Source organism: Achroia grisella, unplaced genomic scaffold, assembly GCF_030625045.1.
Source record: "Achroia grisella isolate CSIRO2021 unplaced genomic scaffold, CSIRO_AGI_Agris_v1 utg1920, whole genome shotgun sequence".
NCBI lineage: Eukaryota > Metazoa > Arthropoda > Insecta > Lepidoptera > Pyralidae > Achroia > Achroia grisella.
This window is the reverse complement of record NW_026712695.1, coordinates 2,467,819-2,491,218: the sequence shown is the minus strand read 5'-3', so window position 1 is coordinate 2,491,218 and position 23,400 is coordinate 2,467,819. Positions and strand designations below refer to the sequence as shown.

Sequence of the window (23,400 nt, the reverse complement as noted above, 5' to 3'; positions counted from 1 at the left end):
CTCCACTTTGTGATTATTAAACAGAAATCTTTTGTAACTAATTACGTGGCTCGTCTTTTCTGACATGGCAACGCGAAACCAGATGTTCTCATTTCTCATGCAAATTATTATTTTATAGCAAAAGTCGGGAAACTGCTGTTTTTATACTTATTTCTTTTTTTGTAAAAACTTTACAGGAGTTGTTTCCGTAACTTTGTAACGACATTTAAATTAAACCTAATACTCTCACATAAAGTATTAAAAACATATTTAGTATTTTTATTTAATGTGACAAATTAAATGAACTATTTAATTATACATATAACGATTTGAATAATAATTAAAAAACAAGAACAAAATTATTTTGTATCTACAAAAGAGGATTATATGACATATGAGAAAAGTCGAAATAGATTTCTAGAATAGTTCCTATTACAAGCCTTCAGAGGCAGGGATCATCCATCAAGGAAACTGCATACTTCAATCTAATTCAAGTAGGTAACATTTGAGTACAACGAATTATCTGGATGGTGAATGGTGAATTTTTATTTGTCATATGAAAATGTAATGAGTTTAAAATGAGTTGGCAAGTACTTTTATTTTTGGGAAATCCAACTTGGTAATCGTATACAATGGTTAAATTTAACAGTTTTATTTACTAAGTTGTTCAATTTTGTGGAAAACAATAACGATTCTATTATATTATTCTGCGAGAGTAAAATAATGTATTGTCTTTTCATATTTTGTTAGCCAACGAAGTGTTATAGTATGAACAAGTGTTTTAAATTAGGTAGAAATATATTAACTATAGTAAAGCGTATAGAACATTAGCAACAATTTTTAACAAGCGCGAGCGCGAGCGAGTTGGTTTATTAAAATTAATTTTGATACCAAAATATGTCCACTGTATAACTGCAAAATATGCAGGTGCAAATATTAAAGGGAAGCTGCCTGGGATATTGTATAATTGTCAGTTTAATCTGTATTACAGGTAGGAGTCAAGGAATCAAATCAATTTACCTAATTATTTTATTACAGGTACTGTTAGGAAAATACAAATTATGTAAAAGCACATACGGTCAGTAGTACATAACATTTTTGAGATGCACTTTTTTCAATAAAGTTTTTAAGGAAGATAAACACATACCATATACACACCAGTATGTTTCAAAATATTGGATTTGAAATATTGTAGGTCTTAAAAGAACTTCTGGCGCACATACTAAGTAATAAGGTCAGGGTTTTGTTGTACCATGAGAAAAAACAGGGTATTTAAATAGAAAAAATAACTACATTATTAAAAATAAACTGAAGTATAAAATATATAATTACACATAAAATTTTTATTTTACATATAAAAAAATTATTCAATTCATATTACATGTACATTCCAAATTGATATTTGAAATAGTATAAAAATATTTATTATATACATATTTTCCGCTCTCCGCTCTGTTTCATATTCTTGTCTATTTTGAAACATAACCTACTTCTTGTAACTACCGGCTTTTAGATGACTTCAATCGACAGTAGTGTTCGACTACCTACCAGACTTTATTTAATCGGAAATTAAACATAGAAAAATGTTATTTGAAAAAATTTGGTAAGTTTATATTAATTAAAAAATATATATGTAGGAAGAATGCGAACACATTCATATGAATATGATGAGTTCTGAAAGTAAATCATGTAAAATGTATATCTGGCAATAGGCGCTATGTTAATATTCTATATAATCTTTCTTCACGTATGGTTGCCACCAAACTCCTCTGATTTGGATTAAATTTTGTATGAACGTTTCAAGATTCCTGTTTATAAATAACAATTATTTTATGTTTACTTATATCTTTATACACCCAAAAGTAAGAAGAGATTGCTAATCGATATTGCCGCCTTTTATGTCAGTCAATGTATATTGACTTATTTTTTGTTCTGTATTTGGTGCAATAAAGAATATAAAAAAATATGTATCTATCAGATAGCGCTATGTTTCCGGTCTGCCGTCCGTCAGTCTATCCTCTAGTATAATACGAATATAATACGTTAAAAAATATATATATATATATATATATTATCTTTACAGTATCATTACATTGCTATCATTAGTATCTTCAGAGGAGCCGTTACAGCCCAATATTGTTTTTATAGTCGCAGATGATTTGGTAAGAATCTATATGTACCTAAACCTACTATATAATAAAAAAAAAATTACATCTATACTTAAATCAGATCCTATAAATAAGGTTATGTCTGAATTAGTTAAGCCATTTAATTAACCTACTTTTATGAAGATATTCAAAAACTAGGAAGGAAGCATGCTTCTGTCTAAAGTTTACATTAAATGAATTTAAATTTACATCAAACATTTATAAGAACTAACTCTTAAATATCGTGTTTATTACTTAATTCATTACTCGCATTATATATTCATTCATTTTCAGGGTTGGGATGATGTCAGTTTCCATGGATCAGATGAAATTTTAACTCCTAATATTGATGTACTTGCTTACGAAGGTGTGATACTCAATCAATACTATACCGATACTGAAGGAACAGCGTCAAGAAGTGCGCTCTTTACTGGCAAATATGCTATGCGACTTGGTAAGACTTTCTATTTGCCTAATTTTATCTTATCATTGGTATTAGAATGACAAAATTGATAATTATCTAATGTTACCTCTGTCTTATCTATTTCTGTAAGTAGCTGGTTTTATAAATTGCATAGTAATTTTGTATTCTTGATAAGTTTATTTTGTTAGTTATCGTATTAGGGAAATAGAGATCCTAACATTGAATAATTGGGTTTATTAATAAACAAACAATCCTCTGAGGTAAACAATGTATCACAATTCCACTAAAATGAAATCGCTTTGTGGTATTTACTCCAAAAGTTATTTAGCAATCAGGTTAATATAATATTATAATTGCTTTGTTTATTTATTCACTTTCCTAGCGGCTATCCGCAACTTCATCAAAGCAAGAACGATTAATTTTCTAAAATACCTACACGATAACGTAAATATAAAACCCTATGATTAAACTGACTATATTAAACTGAATATATAAGTAACTTTACTCTTCATTTACATGATAAGTAACTTAAAAAAATTAAGTCCTTTCAATTATATACATAGAGATAAGGGGGAATAGGTTTGTTAGTAAATTTGGAAATGGCATTGTACCATGTCAGAAGGACCTCCACGCGGTCCTTTCTAGAAATCATCGTGATAAATGCATTTGTCACGGTGGGTTAACTGACCTAAACCCATACTCATCTTATAATCCTCCACTGGTGCCCCGCCTTTGTAAACAGTGGGCGCAGGCGTGTGCATTTTATTATCACCACTTAAAAAAATTAAGATAGGGATTATTACTTTACTGTATATTTAAATATATAAAAGAACATGAAAATTGAAAGGAACTAACTCTGAATCCATTTTCCGTAAATTTCAGAGGAGTCATGTTAATTTTATAGGATTGACAGAACTTTATTAAAATATTTACATACTTGCATTGTAACAAAAATACAGTACTCTGATAAATAATTACATCGCGTTACGAACACCTTTTAATAGACTACTAAAAGGAGATTATGAATAGAATATATGTTTATATACGAAACCTCCTACGTCGGTTGTTTTTTATGTGGAACGAATGATATATACTTGTATCAATTTCAACTGTAGCCTTTGTAAACATGATCTTTCTATCGTTCTCAACTTAAATGGCTTCCTAAGGCCTTGCCACTCGTCAGCATAAACAGTTTCGGTTGCTTTATTTTGCGTTTATTATTGCGTTGTATATTATTGTTATCTTTTCTACTTACGGTTCTTCTTCACTGAAACGAAATATTAACTAGTTGTATCACATACCGCTGCCAGTATTCTATTAGTGAAAGAATGATTAAAATATGTCAAGTATTTATAAATATGTAAGTATCATTAGAAGTGATATTCTAGCTTAGTAAATCTTTATGTACCTATATGAAAAATGGACGGAAGAATTAAAAAATACTTATTACCAAAAAGGGGCCTAATTGGATAAAATATCTTACAGGAATAAATAATTAGATATTGCTTTATGATAAATACTTACATAATATAATCCTCAATGTTAACGTTATACATTTACATGTGGACCAAAATATTTCATTAATATACTGCAATATTCCTCTTTTATTAAATAATAACAAATTCGATACCATGTTTTTAGACGACATGTCAAATAATAAAAGTGGAAAAAAATGGGAAATACCTCAACGTTATAAGGCATAACGCTGTATTATTATACATATAACAGAATGTAATAAAAATTCAACTTCTAATGATTCAATACCAAAGGGGTAAAGGAACTATTGGAATAAAATTGCGTTGTCTGACTATTTTCTACTATAAATAATATCGAGAATAGTTATTATTATTTGTGTGGTTTTTATTTACATTAACAATTTCTGCGCAAATTCAGTATAGATGATTGTATTGACATATATCAACACGTCATATTTCAGGAACACAAGGCATTTCACTATCGGCAGCTGAAGATCGCGGTATACCCATATCTGAAGCATTACTGCCATCCTATTTAGGAAAATTGGGGTACTCTACTCACTTGGTAGGAAAATGGAACGTCGGTAAATCCAGAGAACATTATCTGCCAACCTCTAGAGGATTCGATTCTTTCTACGGCTTCGTGGGTCGTTCAGTGGATTATTACACATATAATCTTGTAGAGGTATGTAAACATATATTATAATATATGCATGCTAAACTTCTATACTAGTTTTCTTGTTTCATGTCAAATTTTTCATTTAATTGTGCTGAAATTCGTAATTTTATTTACTTATCTATTATATTTACTAACTATACTGTACTGTCTAAAACTTTGTATCTTCTATCTTTTCTTATTTACAGAACTGTAATGGCAGTGATTTCTTCGGACTTAATCTCTTCAACAACAGCGATCCTGTATTTGATCAAACTGGTCATCTAACTGAAATCCTTACGGATCAAGCTTTACGAAGTATGTAGCAGTATAATTTTATTTATTACAAATATAATAGATAGAATTCAAAATGAAATGACATAGGTCCACTTATATTAATAGTTCGCAAAATACGAAAATAATTTTATAATTCTAAATTGATTCGACTATATTAAAATCTAAAAATATTTAGATAAATCATCTATATAATAAAGTGTGAATATACACACTACAAAATGACTACATAAATGACTAAGTTCTTTCTAGATTATATTTAAGTTTTCTAAGGTAAAATTATAATATCTTGTAGATGGTAAATGCAATATCAACTTTTTTTTATTTCAGTAATAAGAGGACATAATGTATCGGTACCGCTATATCTTCATATTTCTCATGCTGCTCCCCACGTGGGCGGAGGACTAGTGAATCTACAACCGCCTTTGGATAGCATTGAAGCAAATGCACATATTGCCTATTCTGCTAGGAGATTATATGCAGGTAATCGACTGTCAAATTAATGTATACATTCCTTATAGTCAAATGTGACATTCTTGACTGTACTCGTATTGTTATTAAATGTAATTGTTATGGATATTGTAATAATATGGTATTATAGGTTTCAAATAGTTAGTTTTTTTTTTAATTGGATTTCCGATAATATTTGTATGAGTATTTTTTTTTATATGATTTCTAACCTATTGATTTATTTATGCCAAGTCTCTAATGATCAAATCTACATAATATTTAAGTTATTCTATTGAAACTTCCACACTTATTAATTTTTATTTCAGGACTAGTAACAAGCTTAGATAAAAGTATTGGACACATCGTTTCAGCATTAGCTGAGAGAGACATACTAGATAACACAATATTAATCTTTGTATCCGATAATGGCGCAGCTTCAACTGGGTCTTCTCAAAACTTTGGATCCAATTTACCATTTCGAGGTACTAAAGGTACACCTTGGGATGGAGCTGCGCGTGCCATAGCTCTTCTATGGCATTCATCGTTATCGCCTAAAATACATGATGGATTATTCCATGTCACTGATTGGCTTCCCACACTGGTTAACGCAGCAGGTGGAAATATATCCGAACAAATTGACGGTATCAATCAATGGGATACTATAAATCACGACGAGAAATCTAAGCGACTTGATATTTTAATAACTATAGATGATTTAAATGGATGGGCAGCATTTAGACAGGGTGACTTCAAAATAATTGTAGGAGATGTAAACCAGAATTTTAGCGTTTTTTATAGTAAAGAATTAAAGGTATTAAGAACCCCAATACCATCATACGAGGGTATGTTATTAGAATGTGATACAAATCGAATATTTAGAGAAATGTTAGATTTGGTAATGGATGTTGATTTAGCATTTTCTAAACGAAAAGAATTGATTGTAACTAATATACACGAGAATGAAATGGACGTAAATCTTTGTGTCCCAACTAAAGGTAAATACTTGAAATTTTACTAACCCTCAATATAAGATGGATTTAGTACTATTTGCAGTGTATACGTATAAGTAATTATTATTTTCAAATTTCAGCCAAAGGTTGTCTTTTTAACATAACTGCCGATCCATCGGAAACCAATGACTTATGGAATAGTTTACCGGAATTAGTGAGACACATGACTTTACGTCTCAGAATTTTATGGATGGAGATGATCCCTAGACGTCAGCCTGAATCAGATTCGAGAGCAAATCCATCAAATCGCAACTATATTTGGTATCCCTGGGTAGAGAACAATGAAGTAATATTGGAACCTCCTAAAACGCCTGCATTCCCTTTACAAGTATCTGTTAACGAATTAGAATATTTAGTAGATTTAAATATGAACACTTTTAAGGAAAACTTAAATCAATACATTAAAAATATGAGTAAATCTTTTATTAGAAGCGTAACTTCATTATTTTCTTTATAAGTTCATCTATGTACATATGTATAATTAAATAGTATATTTTTAACTTAATTCTCAGTTATTCTTTTATTTTGTTAGCTATAACATCACAAATGTGTTACGATATAACTATCAATTGATAAAGTAACTGGATGCGTAGGACCCTACACACATACCAAGTCTATTGGTATAGGTTGGATAATCTGAAATACCTACCTAACAAATTTTATGAGCCGACGAGGTGTTGTATCGTCGCTTCGTCGACCGTCCTTTGATCAAGCGGGGCGTGCATTAAAAAGGAAAATTGGTCATTTTCGGGTTAGCACGACTGAAAGAGCATTTACTTTATTATACTCCACGAACAATAATAGAAAATAGTTCACGAGAATAAGCCGTTTATTCAGACAAAGGATATTTTATACCACACTCTTAGCGCAAATTTTTAGTATACAAAATTGTTTTATTTTTCCCAATGAAATCAAAAGACAAAAAGGTTTATCGACATATACCTATGAATAAAACATTTTTATGTAAATGCTTCAATTGGGTTCGTATATATAATTGGAATTCAATCCTCGCAAAAATAACTATTCAGATTGTCATATGTTATAGACAAATAGGTGAATAAATAGGATATATATATTATAAATTACAATTAGTCCCAATACCTTTGTTTGCTGTAATAACCCTTAGAAATTGGGTTTTAGTGGATTTTTTATGGTTATTCTACGTTCTAACAATAACAGTTTGGTTTGTGAAAATTGTGCTATATTGGGATCCCTAAACACTCCAAATCGACTTAGTATTGCCGTCATAAATCTTTTGAACCGGAGAGCCCTCTAATCTAACGCTTCAACTCAACAAGAAATATACGAGGCTTCAGGCGATTTGTGCTGCATTCTTACAATACAGCGCGGATTGTGATTTCAGAGGCGTGTTCGGATATTTGGCTTTGGAAAACCATAAACTTGGTCTTCTCGTCAAATACATAATATAACTTTCTACATACAGTATCCTTAGCGTACAATACTAATATGATACAATATCCTTAAGTTAGCGGTATTTATTTTTTTGAATTAATGTTAATTTTAATATAGAGTTACGAAGGGATAAATTAAATAGCCTCGAAACTATCTTAGCTGAAGAAAACCAATAATAATTAGTACCTACTTCTATTTATACACCAGAAATCCCGACTGGTTGAGAGCCATTGTTTGTAAGACTATTTAAATTTTTATCTACTTACCTTTTCGTATGGAAACCGACTTATGTTGAACCAAATTATTCACAAAGACAGTTTACTTACAATATTTGATATATTTGGGCATATAACATATTACTACAATTAAGTTTACGACCGTAAGCTGTGAAGCCGTTACATTATCGTTGTACTCGATTTGTTTTTGTTTAATAATTTCAGTTTCTCATAAGTTTTCTCTGAAGTTAAGAACCAATTTCGTTAAACACAGAGACGAAATGAAATCATTTCGATTTGAAATAGAATTTAAAGATATACATTCAGCACCTGTCACATAAAAAAATATACGGAATTGACAATATTGCGTTTATGCATTCGCTCATGGGTTGCTATTATATACGATTAACTAAAAGAAGGTTATCATTGAATAGTTATCTTTGACAACACATTCTGGCACGCAGCCAGTCTTAGTTGCGCTTACTAACAACTTTATTATGCATTACAGTATGTCGTGTGAACCAAAATATGCAACCGTTCACTAGCCAAGTTTAGGCTTTACATTTTCATTAGATGATGCTATGTCGCCGGCTGCAATGGACGCGTAGAAGACACTTTCAAAAAGTTCCAGACTTTACTTCAAGTAAGTACGGTTTAGATATATAATTACATAAATATATATATTTATATATCTAAACTGTACCTTAGTACGCGATTCGATGTTCCTATATATATACTGAAAGGTGTTTTAAAGATTTTAAATAGCATTACGGATTATATTCTCATTCAGGAAAAGGTATCTATAGATACTATCAATGTATCTTAGCTGATATTAAAAACATTAAGCTTATCTCTATTTATATCTTTAGTCTTATATATTCTTAAGTCATTTATGTAAACTGTGTTCATTTATTATGTACTGTCGTTTTTCCTTAAAGTTTGTTAAATGTTTTTCTCTATTGGATTTTTCTATAAAAATTGTACATCCTGTGCTATCCTACTAAAGTATTTACTTACATATTATATTCGAACAATTATTTTATTATCTACACAAATTAAACTCAAAATTTTTCTCTTCATACAGCAAAATAGTAAAATTTAGACTTTTAATTATATGAGCTTGGCCTTGATTTGACCATTAGACATGCTACTACCCAATGTTGTCACTTTACTTTAGGCAACGGGAATTTTTACCTCATTACCTGAATAACGACAGAATTAACTTTCATCACGTCGTTTATTTTTAGTACGTTTACGCACCGAATTTTACCAAAAATAGAAGTCTAAGGGTATGAAAAAAATACAGAAAGTAATGAAAATCTATTGGACATAAATATATTTATTTTTATTTGTATCAAAAATATAAGTAATACTGTCTTCTTATAAACACAGATATGAGCATAGATCTTAGAAGGTTATAAATAATAATAAATTGCATGTATTTTTTTACAGATGCAAAAAGTCGTAGTTACATACAATATTATAATAAAAACTAAAACTACTAAATAATAGGAGTTATTAAAAACTTACGATGTTACCTGTAAAAATAAGTTCATTTGGTAAGATGTAGTCATTATTTTTCAATATTGTGAAAAAGTATTCCTAACATCAATGTATCTTGTCACTCGAATAAATTGCGGACACGACAAGAATATGGCTTTGAAATGTAGACAAATCTGCTTGCCAAATTTGACAAAACATGTTTTATAATTATCAGGATAAGGGATAAGCGATCAACAATTTTTCGTTAAAAACAAAATATACTACATCAGTACTAATATTATACAATGGTAAAGTTTATGAGTTTGGATGGTCGGGGTAATCTTCGGTAGTGTAGAATAGTCTATTCAGCGACTACCCTAGTCGCTATAGAAATATCTCGCTACAATCAAAAAGAGCGAAAGTGCAATGAAAAATATTATAGGTCAGGAAAAATATGTAACTAGTAATATATAAATAAGTGATTAGTCTAAAACGCATATGTAACAGCGCTATCGATAAGCATAGTGTTCTACTGTGCGTTGTCCATCATTGTCTTTTTCATAAATGGATATTGTGTGACGATTCTTCAGTTATTGAATTGCGGTATTACTGTTATTGATACTAATGGCCTATTATAAAGGTAAATAAATAAAGTAAACCATTATAATATAATATTATTACCAATTACTAAACAGCATAGTAGAGTACATAACAATAATTGATATTATTAAAGGAATTTTTATATTTATGAAATTGTGGTAAATTTAATAAGATTAATTTGATAGTATGAATGACTAATGACATTTGAAATGTCAGTTTATTATGTTGGATAAAATCCGATCAGCTTTCAAAATTATCTTCTAGTTAAGAGCGCCATAATGAACTAATGATTGCTATTCCCCATCTCTCCCAACTTCCCCTGCCATGAATAAAGATCATAGCATTTCATATCATGCGTTACGAGTACGTTATGACAGTATGAGTTTATAAATTATTCGCGCCTTAACCTCGGTATAATTGCGTGACTAATGGATGTACCTTCTGTTAAAGCCGATCCATTTGCAATCAAGAGAAGTTCGTATTGAAGTCTCTGAATTAATTATTGGGATGGTCCGAGCAATATTAATCCTTAAACTATTTCACGAGTCTTGTGCACAGTTATACTACATTAATCTGATAGAGATAAATTCACAATGTTGTTGGAAACTTTTAGTCAATAACCAAACCAATGTTTAGGCTGCCTCTTATAATTAAATGAATTTTAGACACTGGTTCTTATTATTCAAACTTTTGATCAAAAAGTGGATAACGCCGTAAAGATTCTTAAATAATTATTAACTAATATACATTTTTTACACTTCATGTCACTAAGATACAAGTGAGCGTCCTGCAATTTGATTTATCTTAGCACTTCATTCTATAGTTTTACTTTGGAATTTATAAATCGTATCTATACTCGCCCGACTATATATTTAGTATTTACTTAAATCGAGAAATAGAGTATTTATTTATAAAACTATTTTTCTCAATGTCAGTTTCAACTGTGAGAATATTGGTGCACTGAGTAGTGAGACAATGACGGGGATGAAGCATTGCTACGGCCGTTGCCGTGACGGTGATGAAGGCGACGACGCGACAGGACGCGAGTACATATAAAAACGTATATATGACCGTATTTTTTTATTTATGTATAAATTATACACTAATACAAAAATATGTTTCACTCATACAAGTACTTGGAAAGTGCATTTCATCTCATAAATTCAGATACTACAAGAAGGTATTAATATAAAAGATGGTTACTAGTTAAATATTCCGTGGAATCTCTATAAATTTAAATAAAGTTACGGACTTCAGCTTTTAGCTATCTTGTAAAGTTGTTCTCTGAGGAGTTAGAATAAGTCACGCTACTGTACAAGACTTGACTGAAATTCTAATAAGCTACTCATCTTGTGCTCTCTTAAATAGGTATACAAGATACTACGAAATACTCATAATCAATTTCTTTACTTGTGATATATCTTTTTTGCTCTATTTCTAGTCAGAAATGAACCTCTTCCTTTTTAGCATGACTATGCTTTAGGTTCATAATATTTTTATGCTGTATCAAATTAAATAGTTATAATAATTTGAACTAATTATGAATTCTGTGTGATAGTTATGAAGGAAAATGTGTGACATAAATCATTATGATATTACTTATGTTATCAATTAGGTACTAACTGTGAGGTGACAGAATAGAAATACGGATTAATATACAAGGATGTGTTATAAAAACAGTATAAACAGTTTTTTTTATCTTGTAAAAATTATAGAATTACTTAAATTTTACAATCGAAATTCGTGGAAGTAAAAGAAAAATACAAACTTATTTAAAATTTTAAGAAAAGGTATATTCAAGTAAATTTTAACATGCCTTGCAACTTTCTTTTAGGTTCTCTTAATAGTTAAGTATTTCATATTTTATAAATACCTGTAACAAAAATTTATAACAGAAATTTTAGCTCATCCATTCCATATACTAGTCATATGCTATGCATACTAACATTAACTAAATGAAAATATATCCCATATTAACATAATTTAATATATGGTATAACGGTGCTTATTGTTAGAGATGTAGAAATACACTAATTTACTTAAAGATCTTGAGGATGTAGTATGAAAAGAAGTCATATGAATAGTCCGTAGTGTTGCAAAAAATAAAAGGCATTTTTATTTCACTGATCTTTATTTATTTTATTATATTGGTATAGAGTATTCTTCACTAGGAGTTATTATCTTGTCATAATAACAGCATGTACAATTGTACATGGAAAGCAATTAAAAAAAAAAGAATTATCATTTTTTCTAATTTCGCTATGATAAAATAGAAAAATATTTTCAATTCGTTTTAGTATATGTATAGTTAGTTAATAGTGGGTAGTGATATGTAGTTGTCAATTTATTACATGACAGTTAACAACCAAACTATAGTTAATTATAATTATTCGTTATCCACTGCATAACATTGTTTCTAAATACTTATGATAGAGCTGATGCGAACAGAATTCTAAATCTCTATATAAAAATGTATGCACGTAGATAACAGACAATAATAAAATTATAAAAAAATAAAAACTGCCAGTAGAGTCAAATATTCAAAGCGATAAGGAACAATGGCATGTAATAGGTTCCTGTCACGTTTTGCCGCAACGGCTATAGCACTCTGACGAGCAGGTAGAAACGCATACAAGTAAAGTTAACACGTCACGTATGCGTATTTTATACGCAATGCGATCACGGGCGTAGCGTAAAACAAGTTACCCAATTACGGGTTGGTACCTACAGCGCATCTATTCATTCATTTACTAAGATATAGTTTGTAACTAGGTCCCTAGCAGTCCTTTTTTCAAGCCCTGTCAATAATTATACGATTGGTGTCATAAATAAGCACATTTGTATTTATTTACTAAAAAGTTCATATTTCGATTGTCAAATGTGTGTCTCTTGGGGGGAGGGGGATTGTTAGTAATGTGGACTCATGACCCCATTACTAGCAATGTACCATGTCAGGTTGACCTCCACGCGGTTCCCCCTGGAAACTATCGTGATAACTTCCTCCTGAATTTGTCACGATGGGCTAACTAACTTGACCTCATGTTCATCTTATCATCCTCCACTGGTGCCCCGCTAGCGTAAACCGTTAGCGCAGGCGGGTGCACCATTCCATTATCATCTATAAAAAAAAAAATGTGTGTCTCTGGGGGGAAGAGGGTTGTTAGCAATGTACCATGTTCAGGTTGACCTATACGCGGTTCCCCCTGGAAACCATCGAGATAAATTCCTGGTAAATTATAATCCTCCACTGGTGCCCCGCCAGCGTAAACCGTTAGCGCAGGCAGCTGGCACCATTCCATTATTATGTTTAAAAAAAAATGTGTGTTTCTTATACACAATTTTAATATTACAACTTCGGTGGTCTAGTGGTTTAGCACTTTAGTTACGCTGGTCGCAGGTTCAATTCCTTGTACTTTGAATGTGAATATATATTCTTTAAATTAGTCTGGATGTTTTGTGTTTATATTATGTCTGCATTTACAAAAAAAAGTATTTAAGTATTTGCATCGGTTGTTCGTATTTTTCAAATAAAACCATTTATTTGAAGAATACAGTCATTATCGGTTTAATCATTTTAATTATTATGTTTAGTGTAATCCACTTGCGTACATGAGAGCATATTTTTCATACATTGCAACATAAATACTCTACAGAACATTCAAGCATTATAACAGTAATAACATTAAAATATTCAATATCTAAATAGTTATAAAACACAAATAATTTTCATTCATTAGTAATCTCTGCCGGTAATTTTCAAAATTTCATATCTATTCTATCCATGGAAATGATTTTAAACTGAGACTGACATATTTAGTACTTTTTTCTTATAAATATCTTCACGGCATTGAGGTTGGTATAATTTATTAATATTTTTTAGTCGGTTTGTCTTTGATTCAATTCGCCATGTTTCTTCCAATATGTTCCTATGTAGTTCTCTAATATTATATTATTTGTTATAATGTACATATGCATGAATATGGTAAAATATTTAATTATTGAAACTGTGGCCAGTAGATATACCATTATACCATGCATTACATATTACCTACTTGATACACTTCTTTTGAACTCTATTTTTCTAAATATCTATAGACTTTTATTTTTATTACCTCAAAAAATCAGACTATAATTGAGGACTCACTACATATAATATAAACATGGTATGTGGTTAACGAGATAGAGTTTATTAAAAAATCTGTCCAATGTGCACTTTCCATTCAAATGTCTATCGATCGTTTTACCAAGACATAAAACAGTTTTCTTCATCTATATGATTATTATTAATATGCACTCAAATAGGAATATGGCTTAATATGTACGAAGAAAATTGCATTTAATGCGTTTTACATTTAAATTGTCTGGATTCATCCAACCTAATACATGACAGAGTGCTCATTTACGATTGACTGGAAAGTATTCCTATTTTGACACTTTATTATTTGTTGTATCATCTGCAAATAATGTACACTTATATGGAGTGGTTCCTACCAGCGTGTCGCGGTTCACGAAATTAAAAACTTTGCTCACATGTACCTACTATATAATAGAAACGTAACGATTTATTATATCAATTAATTACATAATGTGATCAATATCAACATATTTCTATAATCAGATTTTTTTAACTATTTTTCGCTTCTCTATATTTAAGTATGAATATTAATTTAGTGGAGATCTTTGGGGTAGGCCTTTGTTCAGCAGTGGACGTCTTTCGGGCAGATGATTAATTTAGTATAGATTATTTCTTTGAATGCAATTGATGAATAACGATATTTGAATAGTTACTTCAAAGTTTGTCATTTTACTCTTGAAAGTAACTGCACGAGGGGTGCACAGATGACCATTTTTCTTTATTGAAAGCCTATGTTAAATATAATATACTCGTACCTGAGTAAAGACTTATTATGAGTTGAATCCCTACAATGTTCTTATGTATATTTAACTAATACGCAGAATTTTGCAGAAGAAGCTCTTTTTATATAGTTTTTTTTTTATTTCTTAGAAACCAACGGCATTACTATTTGTATTTTACATAGTTTATGTGATAATATTAATCATGTTTAGTTACTATATAGTATATATATAATTTTTATATGTCAATTAAATTCATGTACTAAAACAAAATAGGAAGCTATACCTTTCGTAATAACAGGGATAATAAAGGTATCGCGAATATTTATTTTCTCGTTTAATTAGTTATTTAGGCGTGATTAAACACCAGTTAAGTGACGTTCACCATAATAATTACGTAATATAGTAATTTTGCAGGACAATATCAAGATCAGTCATCAAGTTGTCTATCAATACACAAAATGGCTTCTAAGCATGTAACAATCAGAAATAATGTAGTGTTGTCAGATTTTATTCATCCTTCTAAGATGTAGGTACTCAGTAAACTAATTATAACATATACCTAGTATAAACATGAAATTCCTTCATATACTTATTTCGATTTCAGAAGATTATAGAGCCAGTACATAATCAAGGAGCTTAACTGGTTTGCTTATTGATATCCAGTTATTTTTTAAAGATGATAATGGAATGGTGCACCCGCCTGCGCTAACGGTTTACGCTGTCGGAGCACCAGTGGAGCATGATAAGATGAACATGAATGAGGTCAGGTCAGTTAGACCGTCGTGATTAATTCACCAGGAATTTATCACGATGATTTCCAGGGGGAACCGCGTGGAGGTCTACCTGACATGATACATTACTAGTAATGGTCACGAGTCCACATTACTAACAATCTCCTTTCCCCTAATAGTCAGATATTTCAGATCAGAGTTATCAACTTTTACAACCTAAACATTGATACAGCGGCAAAAACCAAATATTCATCATGTCCTTTATCGACAACTCGTTACGTTTTATTAAAATAGCACTACTTTGATTTTTTAAATTATCAACGGTCATTTTTTATGGACTAGGATGACCAGTTTTTCTGTTCTCACACCGGTCCGTTTGTCCAATACAAGAGAGAGCGGGAAGGGTGTACCAACTATGCGTCACCGCGGTACCTCCCGCGCGACGCCGGCATTTGACGCCGGGCGTTACATATCTCCGCTCGTTGCTGTCTCTTAGTTACGGATGAATCCGCGAGTGTATGATAGTTGTGAATAACTTAGTGACACTTTTGGATGTTTCTCGTGATCTAGCAATAATGGCTGGATCACTAGTGTTGTTATTAGTGATGTGTACAGGCATCATAGCCGCCGATAGGAAAATTACCATCGCCGACAAACTTAAGGAAGACTCTGACCTTTCTCAGGTATTTAAAACTTTCGAAAGACTTTTTATACTTATATTTATATGATTTTTAGGTGCATTAACTGGATTAAATATTTTAAGTAATAAAAGTAAATATGTATTTGTTTTGTAAGTTACATCTCTTTTTATTGCTAAACAGTGCTATTTTTAACCGATGTTGAAAAAGGGTGTTATCAATCATTATGGTCATATATCCAGCAATATACTTTGTTTATAGGTTTATAATTTCGTTGAAAAATAATATAATAATTTTTTAATAAAGTGAACTCTAATATATTTAACTTTTATATTAATTCGGTTTTAAAAATTGTGTAATGTATGTATGTATATAAATTAAAATATGTACAATACACATCCTATCCATAATAAACAATGACTTAAATATTTTTTATATAATTTTGTGCCATTGCTGTATTTGAAAACAAATAAAGTAAGTTTGTGAATGCTTATAAAAAGGTTTGTATACATATTTATCTCGGTATCTAAATGACGAATGAGCTATAAAAAAAATACAATTTTTTTTTTTTCAAAAGTCAGTAGAGTTTCTTGTTTGATGCTATAACGATAACCGTTTAATTACAAAATCATCAAATTAATATTCACTTGCAGTAATAAAATATCCCTCAAATTTACTACTATGGTGAATATCTTTTCAAGGTTTATTAAGCTGGCTACTAAAAATTACGGCATCAGCACTAACAGTGAGCAGTTCTTATGACTTGCTAATGCCATGCATTAACTGAGAATGCCTTTATTTTAGTATCGAATAATGAATAAGTACATCTCGAGAAAGTGGCTGTAGAACTAGATTAGCCTGGGTCTAGTTGAGTGGCCTGAATTTTCATCAATCTATCCTACGGATTGGCCTGCATGAGTTTTTTCTAAGAATTGGTATTTGGATGAACTTTGACAAAACCAAAATTATCTTTAGCTATATTGAATTACATTCAATTTGGAAGTACCTAAATAAACCCAAATGTTTCGAGAGAAGCTGTCTTATTCTATAATTATGGCATCTTATCCATTATTACATTATTTTTAAGTATATGTAACATTTTCGATTACAATACTTATTATGTTACTAGTTCGTCAGCATAAAGTCGACATGACTTGAAGAAAACTATGCTTCTTAGACAAGGAAGATAATCAATGAGGCAGATTTGTTTTCCTATTGCATTGAAATAGCACTTCATAATATTTTACGTTATCTATCCTATGACGATAGATAGGCTACCATGAACCAAATAACAAACGATGCGTTCCAACAATCAACAATGGTGAAAAAAAAAGAATAAATTGGACTGAATTCTTTAGTGTTTCATGTGTAATACCTACCATAACTTATGTTAATTATAGAATCATCAACCTTTTTACGTTATAGGTACGAGGAATTGTTTGTTCTTGTTGTAGAAATTGTTGTTGAAGGATTGATGATTCTACCTGTGCTAAGGTATTCGGCGAGACTTGAGAGAATGTTTACTACACTTAATTCAACGTGGTGTATTAACTAGATTTTTTTTTATCTAGATCACTCTGGAAATTTCTAGTGATGATATACCCTCACGTGCAGCCACATCTAATAGTTGGACATAGGACCAAGACTTTTACCATTACTAACAATTTTCTCGTCTTAATATCATTAATATGTAACTATATTATATTTATCGCCTATAAAATAAAATAAATTTTCAATACGTTATTATATATAATTTTCGATACTATTTATACCAGTTCTGTATTATTGGAGATACTGCAGCATAGTATAGAAATAGGTAATATTGAAGAGACTATCTTCACTGTTTGGCACTTGCTATAATATAATGTCTATATGAAATGACCAAGTACAATTAACAGAGTTCATTTTATGATGTCACTTGTATTATAGATTTACATAAAGTAATAACAGCTGCGTTTAATTATTGCAAAAGGGATTTGTTCAACAGTATCGCCGGCCATCTGTCTTTAACGGTGACTCATAACAGGGAGTGAATCGCGCAAGTACCTTTTAGCTGCATTAGTTCCTACAATTTTATGTTTTAAAGAACCAGATTAGATACTTAAAATAATTACTTCATTTTCACTCCATTTAATTTCTATGTACTTATGTTGTAGTGATGATCGATATCGATCGATAAATCTTATTCGTTATTTTTAATAACATTTTTAAAATTTGTCCATTATCGTTTTGATTTCCTATAAGACAGGCTATCCTTATCATGTATGTAACATAACTTGATACCCTTTTTCTACTTTATTATACATTATATTAAGTATGTTAATATTTAAATATAAAAATTGCCAATAATGTCCCATTAACAAAGAATTATTTCAATTACTTACATGTTTTTTTTATTAATTTAATAAATATTTTTACGAAGGCTGGAGACTTAGTTTAGTAGAAGTAAATTTAAAATTGTCAAATTTAATTTCAAGTCAATCAAAAAAGTATATATTGAATAACGTGTAGCTTTAGTTGTATATAAATATGGTAAATCAAGCTGGAAAAATAAAAAGGCTGAAAGGAAAGACAATATGACTCCATCAAAGAATAGTCAAGACAGCAAAGTCTCCCAAAGCCTGCCGCCTTGTTTGTTGAATAGACACACAAAGAAAGTATTCTGAATTCGATTGGCACTTATGACGAATTGTGAATTCTGTGTAATAAATAATTTTATGAATGCTTTTTAAAAAATTTTTGGGAAAGGTATCCACACTATATTCGTACATTCGTGTTAAAATTTACTTACTACTTGTTTGTTAGTCATTAAATTAGATTATTAACTGCTATCTATGAAAGAAATGGCTTGCTTTAGCATAGAAAATTTTAATTTCTATACTTTTTAAAACATATTGCAAAGAATACTACCATATTTATATTATAGTAATAGTAATGAAAATTTAAGCGGAAGATACTATTACTGATATTACAAATAAGAAAGCCGTTTGAATGAATAAAACAAGATGCAACGGTAGACTATACCTTCAATTAACTTATATGATACGTTATATTTTATGTAAAGAGGTAAGTTAAAAATATTTTATTATTTATAAAAAAAATCTTTTATTCCAAATTTAAATATATATACATGTATTATTCATACATATGTAGGTGCCTAGTTATCTCTGCTCTCTACGTATTGCGTTGGTAATTTACTAACAAAGACTTCAGACAATACAGTAGTTTTCAAAATACAATACAAAATTCAATTTGAATTTTTTTCTAATATATATTAATCATATGAATAAACGAACTTGGAGACAAAGATTAATAACATAATTAATTATCTTTTTAAAGTTGGAATAATGATTATTGTGTTCATTAATATTGGCATACATTATTTACACAATGTATATTATTGTATAGTATTACGTTATAGTAGCAAAAAAAAATCTTATATATACCTAATTAATACTTGATCAGTTTTATTCTTTATTGAGTGTTTCCAATCTCTATCTTCCTAAATTTGACCGTTTAATCTTTTACTTACACTCAGGTAGGAAGATAAACAATGTATGTATTATATTTGCTTAATTCGCATGAGTCAGTTCAAGAGGCGGCATTGTAGGCGGCTTTGAATGGGTCATTGACGTTTGGACAATGAGCATTGGAAGAACACTTTGCTAATAGAAAAATAAACCTGAAATTATTCTTAATTGGTAGTACATGGTTTAAATGTGATAAAATAAAATAAACCAGTAATTTTAATAAATCATCTTATAGAAGAAATTTCAACAGAAAAATTTTCGCCTATTGTAGCCGACAAGCAGCTTCTTTGTTGTAAAATATTTCGGCTGAAGGGTGAGCTAAGGCAGGGCAATATAGAACAATAGGCATGACATCTTAGCGCTCTGGAATGGCGATGCATGAATAGTATCACAGGCGTCATATGATACCGTGATAGCTGTAGTATAGATCATGTGTTATTTGTTGTTTAATAGTTACCTGTTATTCCAATCACAATTTTATTTTTCACAAATTCGTCTTCTTCAGAATAACCGCTGCGAAGCCAGGACACATAGTTTATAATAATCACGTTGTTGTAGCCATAAAACAAATTAAAATACAAATCTTATAGATAAACATTTTAGTTGTGTACTTTCAACTCCTTTGGAAATCGGTAGAGTAGAAAAGTATCATAGCACAACACTGTATATACCTATATATTATTATGTAGGTATATGGAAGGGTTAGACAGAGGTATATTGATTTTATTTATTTATGTGTGACGAAATAAGAATATGTCACCACTTATTTTATATTACACACCAATTACATACTGAAATCATTTTATTGTAGTATAACTACAATATTTCAAAATTCATAATTTCAAAATCCTTTCTTAGTCGATACTTATATGCTTAGTACACAATTTACCTGAATTTTAACTTTCTTATTAATTTCGGCTGTGTACTGATAGCGAGTACAAATTATTTTATAAGTGTAATTATGATATATGAGGATAATATTGTAAACTAAAATTTTATATTGAACGTAGGTACCTATACGAGGAAGCATTAAAAAGTAAAGAAAGAACGCATTCAGAAACAGGCCTTGGTTACATAATTGAGTAGTCTCAAATGGTTGCATCCGTTTGTCTTACGCTAGCAGCCTTGTGGTCCAACCTAATCAAACGAAAAACTCTCCTTAAAGAAAAGACATTTCGATTTATAGCTACTATAAAATACTTTTTTTATGTTGTTGATAAGTCGAACCCTTGAGTTTGACTTGCACTGAATCTTCATATTTTATTACTTCATCAAAACCAGAATGCTTTTCGATGCTATCCATAATTTTATATAAATAAACAGATTTGTATATCCATATACAAAGCATTGACAAAGTCACTTTGTATGTCTGTATTTTGAAGCATTTCTTGATAGATTTTATTATTTTATTTTAATTATTTTGCATAAGTGTATGCGACCAAACTTTTGGTTGGATTGTTTTGAATGAAATTTTGATATTTAGTTCATCCAGAATCCATTGTAATTTAAATTCTATTTCAACAGATGGTTAGAAAAAACAATTGAACCCGTTATTTGGTGCTGTTTTTCCGTGCAGGATGACGTCTACCGGGTCCTTTAATATATCACATATGTATTAATTTAAAATAACGATTAACAACTACACTGTATCTGCCTACCCTGTACTTACCCTTTTAGTGACGATGATAATATGAAGATAGTTTTTCAAGCCTCTTAATAAAAGTAATTCGCAGTTATTATCTAACAACAACGCAGTCATGAGTACAATTAATTTAATCTTTCTCAATGAGTCATATAGTTTCATACCACGAAGTCATTAGGGAACATTATATTTTATATGAGTCGGTAAAAATTCTTGTACCACGCCACGCGCGCTCATCTTACCCGCTTCCTCTGAGAGGTAATTATTGTGTACAACTGCTCCCTTTGTCAATCAACGGACAGTTTAATTTCATTTGAGCTTCCTCTGTGAAGGTTATGGGTTATGAGGGATATTGGGTTACCTTATGGACTCAATAAACAAAACAGAATGAAGGTCGCCGGAATTTGATTTATTTATTATTAAATTAATTTATGTGTGGTATACATAATTAGTTATGTTATTTATTTAACTTTATGAAATGCAACTTAGTATTTCATATTTAAATATATAAATTTATTTAGAAATGAAAATTTCAGATTTTCGGCCCAAAACTAGGTACTTACTATATAGTAGAGATATAGTGCTTAGGTAGTGAGTATTTCTTCATCTGCAAATAATTTTTGATTCAAAAAATATTACTGTAAAATATTTACCTAGTAGATTGAGACGCTGAAGTGAAATGAAATCTGAATGTGGAATAAAATAAAAAGATTTTCGTCAAGGGTTTTAATTTTAAATCTCCCTTTTCATTTAGAAACTCTCTAATTGACTTTTGGCAGACAGACCGACATTATTACGTTTATAATATGATATTGTTCTTAATGCAGAGAAATTAAAGTATTTTATATATTAATTCGTTAATCATATTAACAAGAAAATAAAAGTACGTTATTGCTTAGAATTTTAATTTAGAGTTCGGTATAAGCTGAATAATATTGGTCTAATTTTTTTATTATTCTTTGAATGGTAGTATTTAAATACTACCATTCAAATCGGAATGGAAAGACGACAATGCTCGCTCGACATGACGGAGACCAAAAATATGTTTATATTTTTGGTTAATACTTGATATCAGAATGCAATTTGTTTTATGTCATAAATGAATTAAAAATTCCATAAAACTGTATGCTTCGCAAGCATCTACTCATGTGCGGTATTCGAGGCTTTAGATGGAATTTCATGTTAACATGAAGCAAATTTTAAATATTTTAATAACGTTGTGTCTTTGTGCTGGAAATAAACATACGAATATGCATTGCCTACATTTTAATTTCTTCAGAACAACATGTAACATCTGTAGCATTCATAGAGATACAAAGAACGCAAATAGACTTTGTCACAATCTTAATCTAAAAAAAAAAGATAAAGTTGTGTCTTTGAATAGACAACTGTATATAAAGTGCAGAAATTGGAATATCTGAAATACCTAAAAAATCCGTGTAAAATTTTTAATTAAGAAACACAATTCATCCAACATTACATGGTGTTAATAATATTTTATCGAAGATCATTCTATAAAATACAAAGGACCATATCTAAGGCAAACTTATAAGTAAGATTTCGTGTCCATTACGGTTGCAAGGGTCGTCAGTATATAGGTAAGTACATGACAATAAGATCATAAGTTCGTAGAAAGACAGTAGTGGTCGAAGATTCTTACAAAGAAAATCTAATAAAATCTAGCTATGGGAATGGGACATAGTTTATTGAGTTTGTGTCTTTAGACAAACAATGACACAAACCTAACAAACTGTGTGGCCAGTTATGTCTTTATTTTATTTGAAACCAACGGCTTTGCAATTTGTCGTTACAATAGTATATTAGGCAATATTAAAGGTAATTAAATGTTTTAGTCAGG

At 30.1% G+C, this 23,400-nt stretch overlaps 2 protein-coding genes across 2 annotated transcripts in view; both read left to right on the top strand.

The window, feature by feature from the left end:
- Window positions 1-1,562: 1,562 nt before the first annotated feature.
- Window positions 1,563-6,891, top strand: LOC131841800 (arylsulfatase B-like). The gene is made up of 8 exons (XM_059190129.1): window positions 1,563-1,582; window positions 2,063-2,141; window positions 2,421-2,580; window positions 4,487-4,710; window positions 4,890-4,998; window positions 5,305-5,457; window positions 5,751-6,419; window positions 6,515-6,891. The coding sequence occupies exons 1-8, from the start codon at window positions 1,563-1,565 to the stop codon at window positions 6,889-6,891; spliced, it is 1,791 nt and encodes a 596-aa protein (XP_059046112.1).
- Window positions 6,892-16,199: 9,308 nt separating this feature from the next.
- Window positions 16,200-23,400, top strand: part of LOC131841756 (fasciclin-1) — a 59,884-nt gene continuing 52,683 nt past the window's right edge. Inside the window, exon 1 of the mRNA XM_059190080.1 lies at window positions 16,200-16,415. Coding sequence (XP_059046063.1) covers window positions 16,251-16,415 — 165 coding nt within the window. The 5' untranslated portion in view covers window positions 16,200-16,250. The remainder of the gene's footprint in view (window positions 16,416-23,400) is intronic.